At 38.3% G+C, this 17,937-nt stretch overlaps 1 protein-coding gene across 1 annotated transcript in view; it reads right to left on the reverse strand.

Moving 5' to 3' along the window:
• Positions 1-17,937, reverse strand: part of PALMD (palmdelphin) — a 48,831-nt gene that overhangs the window by 2,163 nt on the left and 28,731 nt on the right. The window contains exons 4-7 of the mRNA XM_032155284.2: positions 5,649-5,763; positions 5,477-5,510; positions 5,251-5,364; positions 2,561-3,658 (exon numbers count right to left, since the gene is read on the reverse strand). Coding sequence (XP_032011175.1) covers positions 2,561-3,658; positions 5,251-5,364; positions 5,477-5,510; positions 5,649-5,763 — 1,361 coding nt within the window. The remainder of the gene's footprint in view (positions 1-2,560; positions 3,659-5,250; positions 5,365-5,476; positions 5,511-5,648; positions 5,764-17,937) is intronic.

Below are 17,937 nucleotides of genomic sequence, written 5' to 3' on the forward strand. Positions count from 1 at the left end.
CTGAACCTGATAGAAGTCTCCTTACTCTCATTATCCCTTGGACTCTAATGGCTGTTGCAGATTGGCAATCAGCACCAGTAGCATGTGAACTCCCAGAGCTGAGGTCCCCACCACTTCATCCTGGAATGCCACTGACATCTCTAAGAGGACAGAATAGAGCTGGAAGTACAAGAATAGGTTGGTGAGGACTACCAAAGAAAGCCAACTACTACCCCCTGATTGGTAGGGGTAGCAGTGAGCTCCCACGCAAAGCTGCCTGGGGCCATGCAATGGTGGAAGTGTCTGGCATTGAGCTTTATCCTATGAACATGTTATATTTACATTAAGCAGATGGACATAATGTTGCCTGAATTTTTCTGTCATGTCTTACTCTGTTCAAAATTTTGACTAAAAAAATCTTGTCTTTTGAATCTCCAGGGTCCACCTTTTTCCATTTCTTTCTTCTTCATGCTGTTTTCCAAATTAAAATTGCTCTTAGATAAGCCACTGATAACCATATTTATACCAAGGGAAAAGAGACTAACAATTCTTAACTATTATGCCTACCAGGACTATTTATATTAAATAGGGGATTTATACCATAAATAAAGGAATTGACCTAAATGGTGAATTTTCAAGCATCATAAGCATTTTTTGGGGAGTTATGGGGAGAAGCTCAACCCACTTGGTGTTTGTGAAATGGAAGTACATAGGCGGTTATGTATTCTTTGTATATGGATGGCATGTGAGGGCATATGACACTGTAACTTACTTATTTTTAAAACCTACTTAAAAAATACACTCAGCTCTGTAGTCTGTACGCTGAACTAGAAAACAGCAATGTAAAACAATATCATGGTGGAAGGCAAGGAATTTGGAGCATTCTGTTTATAAGATACTTTGATTGATAATACAGAACTCTGTATTGTTACTTTGTCTGGAATAGGTTTTCCTGTTTTCATTATTTTAGTTCAGGGGCATGATTAGTGTTGTCTGGAAATGTTAGTCACTTCCTGTCATTTTCCATGGGGTAAATGTGTTGACAAGGTTAGAGGAGAAGAAATAAGGGTGTTCAGGGGGAGCTGGCTAATATCCAAGTTCAGAAAAGGGAGGTTTTATAGTGGATAATGTCACTGCTATTGACCATATCTAAGTCTTTTATGCTATTGACCAGATCTAAGTCTTTTATGCTATTGACCGTATGTAAGTCTTTTGTGCTATTGACCATATCTAAGACATTTCTAAGTCTTCTGTGTTTTTTTGTTTTTAAAATGAGTTTAAGATGGCAAAGTTTGATCAGTGAACAAAGCTCTTTCTTAAGATGGAAAGAAACTTAGTATCTGCAACTTTCTATTGTGGGACATATCACTCAACTCTGACTGAGGAAGTTATATACATGTATACTTTCCAAAAGCTTAGAAATTCTTCAGGTAATTAAATTTGTCATTGGGATACCTACTTTAACTACTTAAAATAATGGGAGAAGGTTCATTTTACTGTATTATTAGCTACCTAATATTGGGCTTATGGGTTGTAGAGGAAGAAACATTATTGAATTGTGTAGGTAATTGTGCAGGTACTACCACACTTCCATAGAATTATCAAGTTTGACTTGTGAAGTTAGCCAGTACTTAATATTTATTGCTTTTTAATGAGAATCCTTCCATTAGAGACATTTAAAATTACTATCAGCAAACATACAGAAATTGTATGTCAGGGTAATTTGATTTACAGCTTTAGCCAAGGTAAGTACAGCTATTATAACTGATTTTGTCAGGTTCTTATTTATTCTTTATAAATGATAACTAGAATATAATATTTAAGTGATAACAAGGAATCTAAATTGAGAAGCTATCACTTTTGTAGAAAAAAAGTGTTAGTTATTTTCCACTCAATGCTAAAATAGCTGGTTAGCTATGAAGCTATAAAAATTTTACAAAGAATGAGAAATGCAAATATGTAGAAAATAGAAAAGATAAATATGCTAAGTTGGGGAACACTATGCAAAGTTAAAGCTTATAGAAAACATAAAATAAACTAATATTCTATTTTAAAATGTAGAAAAATTAGGAAAATAAAATTAATGAAACTATAGACATATAGAGAAACAAGATACAGCAAGGTAATAAAATACTCTGAAAATAAAATTTGTTTCTTGTACTTTCTTGCAAAATTAAGGCAATTTGTTAACTTATATAAGAAGTTTAAATCACAGTGGGGCACAAATTAAGTAGTCATCAGATTCTAGTGGAAAAAGATATGTTATTGATGATCCAACATATTAGTGACCCAAATACACTCACAAGCAGCACCATACCATGATAGAAGATGAAATTCAAGTTATTAAAGTTCCTCAATACAATATCAAATAAGGCAATGATTTATTTTTACTTTCTTTATCTTTTGAAGTGACTTAATCACTTTCCTGTGGTGATAATAATCCCTATCAGCATTAATAAAAAAACTCAGTGCGTATTAGTTTATGAGGTGGTCAGAGAAGCCTGAAGGCAAGACTGCATTAGCACAAGAGAAGCTGGTCACATGACTGAACAGCAGTGGCATGCCTTGTCATTTTTATTACCTGTTAAGGATGGATCCTCAGTCCCATCTCCAGTTGTCTGAACATCAAATGGGGAATGGTGGACAGGCCTGCCTAAGCTTTCTTCTTGCTCTTTCAGAGATATGGAATTTTTGTGGGGAGATTTATGATTTGTGTTCTCATGAGGACTAGCTTCTGATCTTTTTCTAGGAAGTGGTGTTGGTTTGGCTGGCTGGTACACCTGACTATGGGGAGCTATGGGGTGGTAGGACGGTTTCTCCGCTTCTCCTTCATCCTCCTCCTCCTCATCATCAATCACAACCAGCTCAGCGTGGATGATCCCATCATATCCTGTCAGAAACTTCTTATCTTCTTCACTGTCTTCTGCATGCTGATACCCCATGAAAATCATCGTCACCGGTTCTGTATCATTTATGTCAGGAGGCAGGGAATGAACGATATTATATCTGACATCTTCCTCGTCCTCCTGACAAGTGGGTGAAGAATTCTGGTGTTCAGATTTCCCAAATACTGTCTCTCTGGGGCTCAGCCTTGGCTTTGGAGAGGGTGCATCTTTGTCCTGCATGACATTTGATTCTTCCCAAGGAGTCATTAGCCTCTTTTGCGGGGTGTGAAGCGTCTCTTCTGCTTGTTGAATCACTGATCGGGGATGAGGCACTGGACGAATGGGACTGATGTGATTGAAGTTGTTTCCCCTTTCCTCTGAAAGACCATTGTCCATATTGTGTATGGATTCGTTTACATCAATACCCAGTCCATTAGTTTTAATCTTTATCCTTTCTTGAAAGTTTGGTCCAGGGGTCACCGTTTCTCTCTGTGGGGTTGTAGGCCTGTAAAAGGGATTGGCATATACAGGCTCATGATACTCTGTTGGGGATTTAGAGTTTCTCTCTGAGGCTTGTCTTAGAAGTTCCTCTACTTCAACTGGTGCCAGGCCGTCGGTGCCATTGTATGCTGCACTGTGATTAGAACTTACTGCATATACTGACTTTTGCCCATCGTCATAAACTTTTATTCCTGTACCTTTAAAGTCATCTGATGGCAGAGGTATTGAAGACAGAACTGTACTTTCTCCGGTCTTCAAGTCTTTTTCAACTTTAATTTCCATGGCATATAAAGCTGTTAAGAAACAAATTTGATCTTTGATTTAGTTAACTTTTCTTTTGTAAACTAACCTGCTTTCACAGTGTTTATTTTTATATTAAGTATACCCTTCATGTTCTTTTATGTGAGATGTTGTCTATTTTTTAAATTTCTGATTTTACTCATTAATGATATAATGACCAACTGGAATAACATGGGTTTTTATGTAATGGTGTATGGAATTATTACTGAAAAATGGAAAGGGCTGAAGAAGAGAAGTTGATTAGAGAAGATAAGCTGATGGTTCCAAATGGGAAAGAATTTCAATGGGGAACCGAAAGATATCCTCTTTCCTATTAATAAATTCAGCAAGATGGTTATACTTTCTTTTGCATTTCTCAATGGGCAGAATCAATCTCTTCTTTAGTCAAGAAGAATATGTTGCCCTGTGCCTCACAGTGGGCAAAGTGCCTAGTACAGTATATTTTATGAAGTTACATCCTTGTTGTACAGGCCAGCAGCCTGGTGAAATTATAGAGGTGTGTTCTAAAGTTTTCACAATGGAGAGCCTGTTTAAATGTAGAATTGGGATGGAAACGGGAGGGAGAAGGCTACAATCACACACTTCTCTTTCTGCGTTATGTTTCTTTTCATTGTCACTCCCGTTTTCAAGTAGAGGAAGGGCTAAAAAATAGAGCAATATCAGCTGCACTGAGACAAATGGACTGGAGAGAACTGGGGAAGCTGAGATTTGCTTCATGACCCAGGTAAGATCCCTATGGCTGGAATTTCAATAGGAAAGGTAAAGCGAATAGAATTCTGTGCAAAATTACAGCTTGCTTTCGTTGTGTCCTCCCACCTTTCTTTCTGAACCCATTTTGTATTTCTTACCTCTTCTATAGCCTGGTGGTTCTTGGCCTTCCTTGATTACCCAAGAAAAACTGCAACACCCCTCATCTGCACTCTCCCTGTCCAGCTTCTCTGCTTTATTCTCTGTATTGCACTCCCTACCATGATATAGTTAGTGAATACCTACTATGTGCCTAACTGAACCTGGCACATAGTAGCTATTCTCTAAATATTTGTCGAATGAATAAATGACGGCCATCTGCAAATAAAGAGTAGCTTTTCCTTCCACTCTAAAATTCAAAGGTTCCCTCTCTGCTCTAATGCAAACCTTCATTTTTCTAGAAGCTTTGAAGCATCAGATTTATGTAACTCAATCTCCCATGGAAGTAAATAATGCCTAAACTTCCCAAAGGAATATTTTCATTTTCAAAAAAGATCTTTGTAACCCCCAAAGAGGGTCTATTGGATGAAATAGGAGAAACATTTTCTATAGGAGAAATATTTTTGACCAGGGAATCTGCTTTTAAGAGCTTGTCTCCTTCGGGTCCTTATCTTCCTTATCCCTGTCTGGTTTGTTAGGGAATAAAATGCATGGAATAAATGCTATTATTATACCCTCATTATCCTCACCTATGCAGTGACTCACATACCTCACAGAACTTTGTAAAATGAACCATTGCTTAACCTAGAAGAATAATATGTCATAGCAAGTTGTGAATATTTGACACTGTAAAATCTGAAATTAAGAACATGCCCTTCAACACAGATTTCTCATATACCTTTCCTATTTTGTTCATCATCTTCTTTTACTTCGTTTATTTCCTTCCTTAACCTAGAAGGTATGTAGGACTTTGGAAGGTCAGGGATATTAGCATAGATGTCCTCAATTGACTCTGTAAAATTAATATGAATTCAAAATACATTTAGAATATATTTACAACGAGAACAATTTCAAATTACCAAAAAAACTTAGTTTAACATAAAATAAGTTATTCAGAAACATACCTTCTGCTCTTTCTTCTCTTTCTACTTTCACAGACTGTAAGAAAAAAGAGTTCTCCATGATTAATACAGTTTAAAAAATAGAATCTAAATGTGGATATGCTTTGAAAAATTATATAGTATTTGTGGATTCATTTTGAGAGAGAATTACGGTTTTAAATTGGTTAATGCTCACTCTTATAATGTCTTCTGTTGTCCGCTCAATTGACTTTAGTTTCTTTAAAATGGCCTCTTCCTTCGTTGAGATTTGCAGTTCAGCTTTTTCAAGATCTTGGATCTCTTTCTCAAGCCTGACGACAAAAAGGTATACTTTTTATTGCTTAACACAGTACAAATGCAGAGTTCTCAAATATGTCTTCCCCATATATAAACTTTCCTTGGAATATGCATGTAAGTAGCCAGACACTTTCTAAGAACATAATGTCACACTTAGCATCACACCAAGCATGATACTTAATACATGGAAGGTACCTAATGCCCGACTTTGAACAATTTTCAAGTTTTCTTTTTTTGACAAAGGAATATATTAGGTAAAGCATTTGACCTTTGCTCCATTTTCTTCATTGCAATTACTAATGTTATTTCCAAATAAAAGAGATTTTTAAAATACAGAGACATAAGTTTAAAGTTGTACCGAAGGAATGGTACATTTGTAGTTATTATGTAGTTCATCAGTTTTTCATATCCAAGTCATCATATAAATTATTTGAAGAAAACATTATAATTATTAAACTGATTTAATAATCATAGTCATTTAATACTTAAAATTCTTGCATATTCTACCATTGAAAATGACACTTTGATTTAATTTCAGTTTCCTAAGAGTTGGGCCGTATTATAGTGAGTAGGGTGAAGAGATGCCGAAATGGACCAAATCTAGTACAGTAGCTTCAATTGCTGCTGTTTATAGAGGCTACATTTTCTGGGGGCGGGGGGAGGGCACACATGGCCTGACACAGCATAAGGAACTTACAGCAACAAAGAGACAGACATTTGAAACTAGACTGTTGCAAGCATTCTGAGCTGGTATCTTGGCCAGCATACAGCTGCGTGTCAGATTCAAATGAACTCCAAGGGGCAGCATCGTGACCTCTCCTCTATAAAAACATACAGACACTGGCAATCACGCAGAAGGCTGGCCCTTGGCAGCCACGTAACACACATGGTTTCTCAGCCAAATACACTAAAGCTCTAAAGTCAGCTGCCTCAGAGGATGGCTGATTAGATTCAGCAGCTGGTCCAGGAGGTGACAGCTGTGGATATTCGTGTCAGCTAAGAGAATTGTCAGTTTTCTTGGCTTCCTTCTTGAAGATGGTCATGGGCCTGGCAGCTCAAAAATGCTGCACTATTGTCACACCAATAAAAGCCCAAGATGTGGTCAGCTTGACAGCTCTCTTGCTCATTGCTTCAGTTTCAAAGTTCTTACTTTGCTGCTGCCTCTGGCCATTGGTAGATTGCTGTTTATAACTGAGGAGGTTTTCTTGCATGCCACAGACCTCTAAGTGAAATGGAGTAGCTGCTGGTTTCTTAGAAGTGACTGAACTGTGACTGCCATTGTATTAAAATCCCTCCACATCCATGGCAGCACTTTTACCCTTCAGCAGAGCTGTGTGGATATATGTTGGTCCAGTTTGGTAAAGGGGAAAGCTGCACTAAAAGTGATAAATCTGGATTCAATTCTGTCTCTGCTACTCACTTCTTGTGAAAGCCAGTTCCCTTAATCTCTCTGAAACTCTGTTTTGTGATGTGTGTAATGAGCATAATTACAGATTACGGTTATTACCGTATACAGATATGTGGTGACCCTAAGAGATGATGTATATGAAAGTACATTGAATATGGTCGATATCAGATGTAAATATGTTATGATATAATTTTTAAAAGTTTTCTGCAACATACTGTCTGTCTTTCTTTTTTCATCCCCTGTCCCACAGGGTGCTTACCTAATTTGCCTGTTAGAGACAGTCTACAAAGGAAGGCCTTTTGGTAGAAAACAAGAGGGTTCAAATCACTGCTGCAAGCAGCTCTTGGACATCAGGACCTAGCTGTGGAATCAGGTGGACCTGGGTTTGAAACCTGGTTCATCTGCCAGCTTCCTGTGTGACCTTAGACAAGTCACCTGACCTCACTAAGACTCAGTGTTGGGCTGAGAGAAGTGGCACATGCCTATAATCCAGCACTTTGGGAAGCTGAGGCAGGAAGATTGCTTGAGCCCAGGAGTTAGAGATGAGCCTGGACAACATAGTGAGACCTCAGTCTCTACAAATATTAAAAAAAAATAGCTGAGCATACACCTGTGGTCTCAGCTACATGGGAGGCTGAGGTGGGAGGATTGTTTGAGCCCGAGTGGTCGAGCTTGCGGTAAGCCACGGTCACACCATTGCACTCCAGCCTGGGCAACAGAGTGAGACCTGGTCTCAAAAACAAGCAAACAAACAAACTCATTGTCTTCATTCATTCCTTTAAAAATATTTACTTAGCATCTACTTTGAACCAGGCACTCTTCTATGTGCTGGGGATCTTACAATAACCAAAACAAAGTCCCTGAGCTCAAGGAGTTTATATTCTAGTGGGAGACAATACAGGGGTTGGCAACCTTTTTCTATAAGAGGCCAGAGGCTAAATATTTTAGGTTTTGCAGTCCACATATGCTTTCTGTTGCTTATTCATCTTTTTTCCCCTTTTTCTTTTACAGCCTTTTAATAATATAAAAACCATTTTTAGCTTGTATCTGTACAAAATCAGGCCAGGGCTAGATTTGGTCCTGGGCCATAGTTTGTCAATCCCTGCGTTAATAAATGTGTAATACAAATATGTATATATTGCAGATGTATATGCATACATATATATACACACAAACACATTTATTTATGAAGAAAAAATATTTTTGATGAGAAAAGCAGGACAGGGGCTGTAAACAGCAGGATAAAGAATATAGAGAAAGCCTGAGGAGGGGGCACTATTTCACATAGTGTGGTGAGGGAAGTTTCTCTGATAAAGTGTCATTTGAGCAGAGACATGAAGAAGTGAGAGCCAGAAACATCAGGGTTTCAAAGGGAGTGTGCTCCAGAGAGATGGAAGAGTAACTATAGAGCGCGAAGGAAGAGCCAAGAGAGTAGCAAGGTGAAATGAAGTCAGAGAGGAGGCAGATGGCCAGATAGGCAGGGCCTCGTGCATGGAGAAGCTTTGGGGAAGCCACTGGAATTTTGAACAGAGAGGAAACATGCTATGACTTGAAATGTAAACAGTTACACTGGCTGCTGTGTGGAAAATAGACTGGATGGGGCAAACATGGAGGTCAGTTGTGCTAAAAATCTAGATGAAGATGGTGTAATCCAGGTTGGTTGCCAGTAGAAGGGTGATAAGTGCTTGGATTCTAGAAATATTTGAGAGAAAGAGCTGCCAGAATTTGTTGATGATTACATGCAGGGGATAAGAGAAAGGGAGATGTCAAGGTGATTCCACTGTTCGTGACCTGAATAATTGGAAACATGCAAATGCAATTGGCTGAACAGAAATCTGGGAGACAGAAGAAAGGGGATTTGTGGGGGATGTGTTAAATTTGAGACAATCAAGTGTGATATGGAGAAGACAGTTGGATATACAAGACTGGAGCTCAGAGAAGTCTGGGTTTGAAGATATACATTTGGGAGTTGGTATTTATCACCACAGGAGTGGATAAGTTTTCCTAGAAAGTGAAGGAGATAAGAATTCCAAGGCCTGAATCTGGAGCAATTCAACACTTAGAGATCTGGTCAATGTTAACAACTTCATAGCGTTTTCGTTTCTTTCTTTCTTTCTTTTTGGAGACAGAGTCTTGCTCTGTCGGCCAGGCTGAAGTGTAGTGGTGCAATCTCGGCTCACTGCAACCTCTGCCTCCCAGGTTCAAGCGATTCTCCTGACTCAGCCTCCTGAGTAGCTGGGACTACATGAGTGCACCACAACGCCCGGCTAATTTTTGTATTTTTAGTAGAGATGGGCTTTCACCATGTTGGCCAGGCTGGTCTCAAACTCCTGACCTCAAGTGATCTGCTTGCCTCGGCCTCTCAAAGTGCTGGGATTACAGGCATGAGCCCGACGACTTCAGCTAGTTTCTTCCTGTCTCTGCCCCTTTCTTTTACTGGGGCATAGAGACAAAGCTCTTGGTCTGCTTGGCCAATGACATCTTAGGGAATTTTGAAATGCACTGGTGTTTGTTGTTGTTTCTCTCTGAAGATAAAGCCATGGGTAATGTAATGCCATATGATTCATCCCAAGAATCTCTTTAGACTAATATGGTAAGAATATGAGGTTGAAAGCCTGCAGACCTCATCAGCATATCTGTTAATGAATATTTTTGAAGGTTTTCAAGTCACTGGATGAAAGTTGCATTAATAAGTCGCTGTGGTCTCACAATACATCATGACATGTTTGTGAAAACTAAACATAAACAAACACCTGCCTCCCATTCTTTATCCCTTAGTCACAGCCAACTCTGAGTTGAAAGGGATAACTAGGAAACATCTTGGTACTAATTACTTAGAATCACAAACCTCTAACAGGAGATGCCTACTGACGTAGAACATTTCCTAAAATTTCCACTTCAATGCAGAACTTGACTTCTTATTTTTGTATGTTGATTTGATACTTCAAATATTTATGGACAATATAAATATCAGATGAATGTTAGAGATTTGTTGCTCTAGAAAAGCTTTCTAAAAGATCAGAATGCTAGTGGAAATGATGAGAGACTTAGAAAGCGTAACTGAGAGTAAGGAACCGGATGCTCCCAGAACCCCCCCAACCCCCTCCACTTGGTCAGAAGTCAGCAGTAGCCCAGCAGTGGAGAAGAGGAGGTTTGACAACCTCTACACCAGATAATGCACTGAGTTTTTGAGGACTGACTGTCCTTAAGCAGCATAAAACAAAAATTGCAACTAGTACGCAGGGCAATTGTTGTGTATCTAGTACAGTGGTTCGTAACCAGAGGCAATTTTGCCCCCTGGGGATATTTGGCAAAGTCTGGAGACATTTTTGCTTCTCATAACTTGGCAGGGGTGAGGGGTGCTGCTGACATCTAGTGGGTAGAGGCCAGGCATGGTGCTAAATGTCCTGTCATGCACAGAACAGTTTCCTCACAACAAAGAATGATTTAGCCCAAAGTGTCAATAGTGCTGGGGTTGAGGAATCCTGGATACCTAAAAGAATGCCTGGTATAGTGTAAGTTCTTGATACATACTTTATAAGGAATTTGTTTATATCCATTTCTTTTATATTTTTATATTTTCCTCATTATTCCTTCCCATTCCAAGATACATATACGTTTGTGTATCTGTTGTTTTTCCTTGTTCAATGACCATTCATAGTTAAGAGAATATTCAGCCCTGATTTAAAGCTTAAACAATGCAAGACTTAAATTAGGGACTCATTCCTAATCCCTTCCCAAAGGTAGTTTTGGGGAAGAGAAAAAATTTGGCAAGTATAAATGAAGTATTGGGGAAATGTATAGGATGGAATTTGAAATCAGATCTTTACTTACAAAGTCTGAACTCTTAACTCCTCTCCAATTAGTCACTATAGGAAAAATATATATATATCCCTTAGGGTTATTTTGCTATACTGGGGACTTTTCTGCTCGGTGGGTTAGTCCATCTAACAAGGATTAAAGTCCGGGCTTTATATATATATATATTTATAAATATTTTATATCTATAAATAAATATTTATAAATATTTTATATCTATAAATAAACATTTATAAATATTTATATAGATATTTATATATATAAAAATATATAAATATCTATATAAATATTTATATATACACACACATATATACTTATATATACATATATTTATATATACATATACACACATATATACACATATATATATACACACACACACATATATATATATATATATATAGTCTATTTGCTGGGGAAAAAGAGGGTTATTTTCAAGAGCTCCCTGGGTAAAAGCAGGTAGCTTTCATTTCATGAACTGTTGCAGTAATAACCTCCCTTAATCATCATGAGATAATGTCTCCAATACAATTCCAACATGCGATTTTTTGTCCTGGAAAAAAGGACAGCACATAAATGCTGGATGCATCAGGAAGAGGTTATTTCAGAAGGCTATATATATATATATATATGCATATATATATATGCATATATATATATATACACACACACATATACACATACACGTATGCATGTACATATATATGTATGTATGTGTGTTTATGTGTGGGTGTATATACATATATATGTAAAATTAAAATTTTTTCAAATGGAGAGCTTTTGGGGAGGTTACTGTGGGGTATCTCTCTAACCTTCACATGCCTATCTTTCAGCTGATGGGTTAGAATTTCCATAAGTGCTGCCATCCCCATCTTTAGAAGGTATTACCTTTCAGAATGGGAATTGAGCTCCTTGAAATGCTGATTCAGTTTGGTGAGGAACAGGCAGCAGAGAAAGAAATATCCTCCTTGGTGCCTCCCAGGCTGTTAGGTGGGGCTTGATGGATGAGTCAGTACCTCTCTCAATTTCTGAGAGATGGTGGGCAGGCATCATGTGCCAATTTAGATAAGCAGAGTACATGAAAAAGGATTTGTAATGCTATCCATTATTGGAATCTTTCTTTTCCTTGCCTATTTGCTGGGGAAAAGGAGGGTTATTTTCAAGAGCTCCCTAGGTAAAAGCAGGTAGCTTTCATTTCATGAACTGTTGTAGTAATAACCTCCCTTAATCATCACGAGATAATGTCTCCAATCCAATTCCAACATGCAATTTTTTGTCTTGGAAAAAAGGACAGCACATAAATGCTGGATGCATCAGGAAGAGGTTATTTCAGAAGGCAATTTTTCTGCTGCTACGGGTCCATTTATCTCTCTCAGCTTTTGGTGGAGTTAACAAGGACTCACAGCCTGATAGAGTTTGCCATTGGGAGCCAAACAGACTGGAACTCATGAGGGGAAAAACCACACAAACCAAAATTCAAAAGTCATCATCCTACCTTTCAGTACTTCATGTGTTAGCATTTATAACATTTAACACATATTGCATATTAACATTGCACCAGGCACGGGCCTATTTCGTCCTTACAGCAACCCCCATGAGCACTGCTGTTAGTTCCAATTGACAGATGAGCAAGCTGGGCACCTAGAAAGGCAACCGGCCCAGAGTCTCACAGGCAGCCTGAGGCAGGATGGAATTTGAAATCAGATCTTTACTTACAAAGTCCGAACCCTTAACTCCTCTCCAATTAGCCACTGTAGAAAGAAAACTTAAAAAAATTGATTCTTGGGAAATTAGACACAACGTTCATTTTGCTCAGCAGTATTAAGGGATTTTTTACTTTCTATGATAATGAAGGAAGTGAAGATTGAAATGATAGCTGGGGCCCACGAGTGTGTAAAAGTGTTGACCCATTATATATAAAGGTAATATTTCTGTCCTAATCTTCGTTAGGGTTATTTTGCTGTACTAGGGATTTTTCTGCTCAGTGGGTTAGTCCATCTAAACAAGGATTAAAGTCCGGGCTTTATTTTATTTTATTTTTTTGGCTGCTTGACTTTGGTTCTGGTAGGAGTTCTTAGAACAGTCTCCTTCAGAGAATCTGGGGTTTCCTAAGCTAAGGCCACTTTATAGCAAGACTTTCTTTGCTTCCACACAAGACTGTGTTGTTCAAAGTAATTGAAGCAGTAGGTCTTAAATATAAAGCTGGCTAATGCAATTTGATTATATTACTGCAGTTTCAATGTAACCACCAATGCTAGGTGTGAAATTAAGTTTATGACTGGCTCTTATCTATACTTTGAAGGGACTGATGAATTACTTGCATTTCAGTAGCCCAAACTCTCTTATTAAAAGCCAGGACTACACCTAAAGAGAGGGTCCAATGGCTATTTCTCTGGGATCGCCTGAGTCAGCAGGTGTTATGCCACTACTGATGTGCCTCTGAGGCCGGCTGATGGAAGTGCTAGGACCAAACCCCCACCCCCAACATTCCCCAAGCTAGATAAAGAAGGATTTTTTTTTTTTTAAGAGACAAAGTATCCATGTATTGCCCAGGCTTGTTGTCTTTAACTCCTGGGCTCAAGAGATCCTCCCACCTTGCCTTGGCCTCCCTAAAAGCTGGGATTACAGGTGTGAGCCACCATGTCCAGCTGGATCCAGTTTCTTTTGGGACTCACAGGCTCTAAGAATGTCTTTGCCTCTGATAAGTATTGAATTCTGCCTAGAGTGGTGAGCAATTCTAGCTTGATTCTCCCCTTAGACTAGAGATTCTCTTCCCTTTCTTCCCCACTAAATCATGGGAGAACAGGAAACAGCTGGTGGCTTACCTGTATTTTTGTGAGTTTTTGTGTGAAAGCCCACTTTCTCAGGGGAAGAAAAGACTTTTTACAGCTCTACTCATGGAAACAGAAAATAAACCCATCTCAAAGCTAATACACTTGGCTTAATCATTTAACCCCTCCAAGCTTTTTTTCTCATTTAGGCAATAATAGCAGTATTCACTAAAGGTTGTCTTAAGGAATTAATTGAGGTAATTGTTCATAAACCCCTACAACAGGGCTTGATGTAGAGGAGTTCCTTAGTAAAGATGAGTTACTGGGCCAGGCGTGGTGGCTCACGCCTGTAATCCCAGCACTTTTGGAGGCTGAGGCGAGTGGAAAACTTGAGATCAAGAGTTCGAGACCAGCCCGGCCAACATGGCGAAACCTTGTCTCTACTAAAAATACAAAAATTAGCTGGGCAGGGTGGCATGCACCTATAATCCCAGCTACTTGGGAGGCTGAGTCAGGAGAATCGCTTGAACCTGGGAGGCGGAGGTTGCAGTAAGTTCATGCCACGGCACTCCAGCCTGGGTGACAGAGTGAGACTGTCTCAAAAAAAAAAAAAAAAAAGACTTACCCTTTTCTCCTTCTTAGTTTGCTTGGGAGAGGAGGACCACCTGTGAAAACCCCATTGGAAGACAAAAATCTAGCAGGTCCATTTGGGTGTTTGATCTGCAACTTTAGCAAGCATGGTACTAATATAGCTTCAGGGACACACTTGTCCTTGCAAATACTGATCTAAACAGAAAATCTCAACAGTGATCCAGCATGATTGGAAGAGTTGTAATAATATGTATGAGGATGATGTCTATTTAGTAAATGTGAGCAGAAAGAACATTCTAGTCTTTTTTGACAACCTGTCGTTTTCTCTCTCCACACCCCATCCCCAATCCATTCTCCTTTTGTTCTTTTTAGTGATAGAATGCTCTGAGTTCTATATGACTTTCTGTCTACCTTGCTATGGACTACATTTCCCAGTGTCCTTGGCATTCACATGGTACCATGTGAGTAAATTCTGGCCAACAAGGTATTAGCAGAATTGACATCTGCAACTGTCAGGTCATGCTGTTAAAATAGAACTGCTTGTCCTCCATTTATCTTCCCTTCCTGAAGTGGAATGCAGATGAGGTAGTGAGCTGGCTTTGACCGTATAGCCAAGGGCATCCCTTAGGAGGTAGCAAAGCAACAAGACAGAAAGAAATAGGGCCTCTAGATAACCTCATGTAACATTGATGCTCTCCTCTGCTTGAATGTCTACCAGTTAGGATTTGATGTATGTGAGAGAAATGAACCTTTCTATCTCATTTAAGTAACTGCTCTTGAGGACCCTTTTAAAGTGACAAAACCCATATGCTGACTATTGTGTAACTTTATGGGGAATGAATTGTAGTGTGACACATTTTATGAGATTTTTCATAATTTTTTCATTGATTTGCAGAATTATTAGTATCTTGCATTTCAGGTAGTTAACTAGAAAAACAGAAAAATTAATCAGTCTTTGCTCCCAGTGGTTAAAGGATTTATGTGTTTCTAAAAAATGTATCAAATCTGGCATGATTTGTGTTGACAGCTGGCTAATACTGAATAGTTAAGGTTTGCAGTGAAAAATGAAAGGTCTTTTTATTTTTTTAAATCATAACTCATCTAAAATAATCTCTCTGGAAATTCAATGGCTATTAGTGAGTACATACAGTTGACTTTAGTCAAGTTATCTTGACTGCAGTGTGTTAGTCATATGTAATAGGCAGATAAATTACTACTAATGGGTCAGAGGTTAAAGATATTTCATCTTTATAGATAATTTGGCCAATGGTAGTGCCAAACTACCTTTTCTTAATAAAGTTGAGGATAATGTAATCTATTAGAAGGTGAGCTTTTTTTTTTTTTTTTTAAAGTTGGGGTCAACTTTAAAATATAACAAACCTTTATTAAGGACCTATTACATATCAGGCATATTTTCTTCACTAAGCTGAAATAAAATCATCATCTTAAGTGAAATAACTCAGAAACAGACAAATACCACGTGTTCTAACGTATAAGTGGGTGTGAAGTAATGTGTATATATGGACATATAGAGTGGAATAATAGCCACTGGAGACTCAGAAGGGTGAGAGGGTGGGAGGGGTATTAGGGTTGAGAAATTACCTAATGGATACAATGAACATATGGCTGATGATTGCACTAAAAGCCCAGACTTCACCACTATTCAGCGTATCCATGTAACAAAACTGCACTTGTACCCCCTACATTTACAAAAATTTTTAAAAAGTACGTATCAGAAAAGATGAAGAATAATTCAATGCATAGACAGTAGGCGAGAACACAAACTATCCAATATGGCTGGTGTCCTTAAAAAAGAAGAAGAAGAAGAAGAAGAAGAAGAAGAAGAAGAAGAAGAAGAACTGCCTTAGAACCAGCCATTGTCAAAGGGCATGTGTATAATAAGGAAGATCTAGCCTGCTAGTGCAAACTGTCACATGCTAGTGGTAAGCATGCCAGAGAATTAAACGGCATTTGGCATACAGCAAACACTAAGTTTGCCACAAGTCAGATCTATTGCCTCTAATCCTGAGCATTTAAGAATAGGACAAATAATACAATGCAGCAGTTTTAAGATAATGAGAAGCAGAGAGGCAAGGGAACAAGGACATTAAAACAAGCATTAGTTTGCTCTGATGGTTGGGAAGAGAGCAGATGTTTAGAAAGCTGAATAATTGATTATATGTGAATAGCTTTTGCATGGGTCAATCTCATCTCCTAATATAACTCTGCAAATATTAATAATTATCTTATGGGCAGATGAGAGTATCCTGATTTGAAACTGCCATGTAGGCATGCAACATTAGAAGAGAGTGATTTAGTAGAAAAGCAAACCCTCTTAATCAGAACAATATTTTGCAGACTGAGGGTTTCATTTGCCATGAAAAATAAGAAACCAAACTGGTTTTTAGAGAATCAGCCACTATCATGCACAAGTTATTAAACAAATGTCATTTTCAAATGAATGCAAATAAACATATAGTCTCAAGGTTGATGTGATATGAAGGATTGGTTTGTTATGGGCTTCTCAGCTGCTCTGGCGGGACAGAAACTAGGTGTGTGTGTTTTTTAATTAGGGCTTGTAGAGGACCTTGTAGTACATGCCAAACATTTAATAGGAGTGAAATAATTGTAATAATTTGACTTGTACCCAGCTGTCATGAGTTTCCCAAGTGACCATCAACTACTGTTGTGGCCGGGACATGGCAAGTTAACTGAAGATATACTTATCCATGATTCTGGTAAGCCTCTTTTCTTTTCCTAAAAAAAAAATTGTAGAGAAAAACATTTCTATGAATAAACTACTTGTAATTATATAATGAAATGGCAAAAAGTATTCAATGATGTAGACAGCTAGTGACTCTTTCCTTTCAGAAATAATTCCTGGCTTTGTGCCTTGGTAACCCTTAACATTTATCCCTGACTATATTATAGAGCAGCCACTATATTTTCTATTTTTTACCCACTTCATTTTTGCTTTGTTTCTTGATGTTAATTGTTCATATTTGATACCAAGGAACAGGACTCCATTGTTTGAAGATCAACAAATATAAATTCCAATCCTAATAAAACATAGAATAACCAACAAGAATCAGATAACCTTGGGTGGTCTAAATGGACGAAGTGACATTTGCCTTATGGCAGACAAAAGATGCATCGCAAGGGGGTGGGTGTGGAAGTTTTTTGAGATGGTAAAATTAGTCAAGGGAAACTCTCCTGCAGAATGGAGAAGTCTAGGCCTGGTGGCAGGCAGCACAGATCCTTTCTCTATTACGATGAGTCGCTGCTCTTGAACATTCTTCCTTTATGACCAAGGCTTGGAGAATGGGTCACTGAAACGAATTCACCTCCCACTTTCTGGATTGTTCAGTTGCTCCTTTGTTCTGTCTTTACTCAGGTCAGCACAGCCAAAGATCTATGACAACTCTGCTAATGGTGTCACATTTGTATTTCAAGGCACTGAATACCATTTGAAGTGAGATAATAAATGTAAATGCATTTTGAAAAGTTAAAGGATTTAAAGAGAGAAAAACACGATTTTTTTGCGGGGGGGGAGTTTATATGGAATCTTCTCTATAAGACTCAAAGTCTTACGTATGGCA

The sequence above is a fragment of the Hylobates moloch genome, unplaced genomic scaffold (genome assembly GCF_009828535.3).
Source record: "Hylobates moloch isolate HMO894 unplaced genomic scaffold, HMol_V3 SCAFFOLD_5, whole genome shotgun sequence".
NCBI lineage: Eukaryota > Metazoa > Chordata > Mammalia > Primates > Hylobatidae > Hylobates > Hylobates moloch.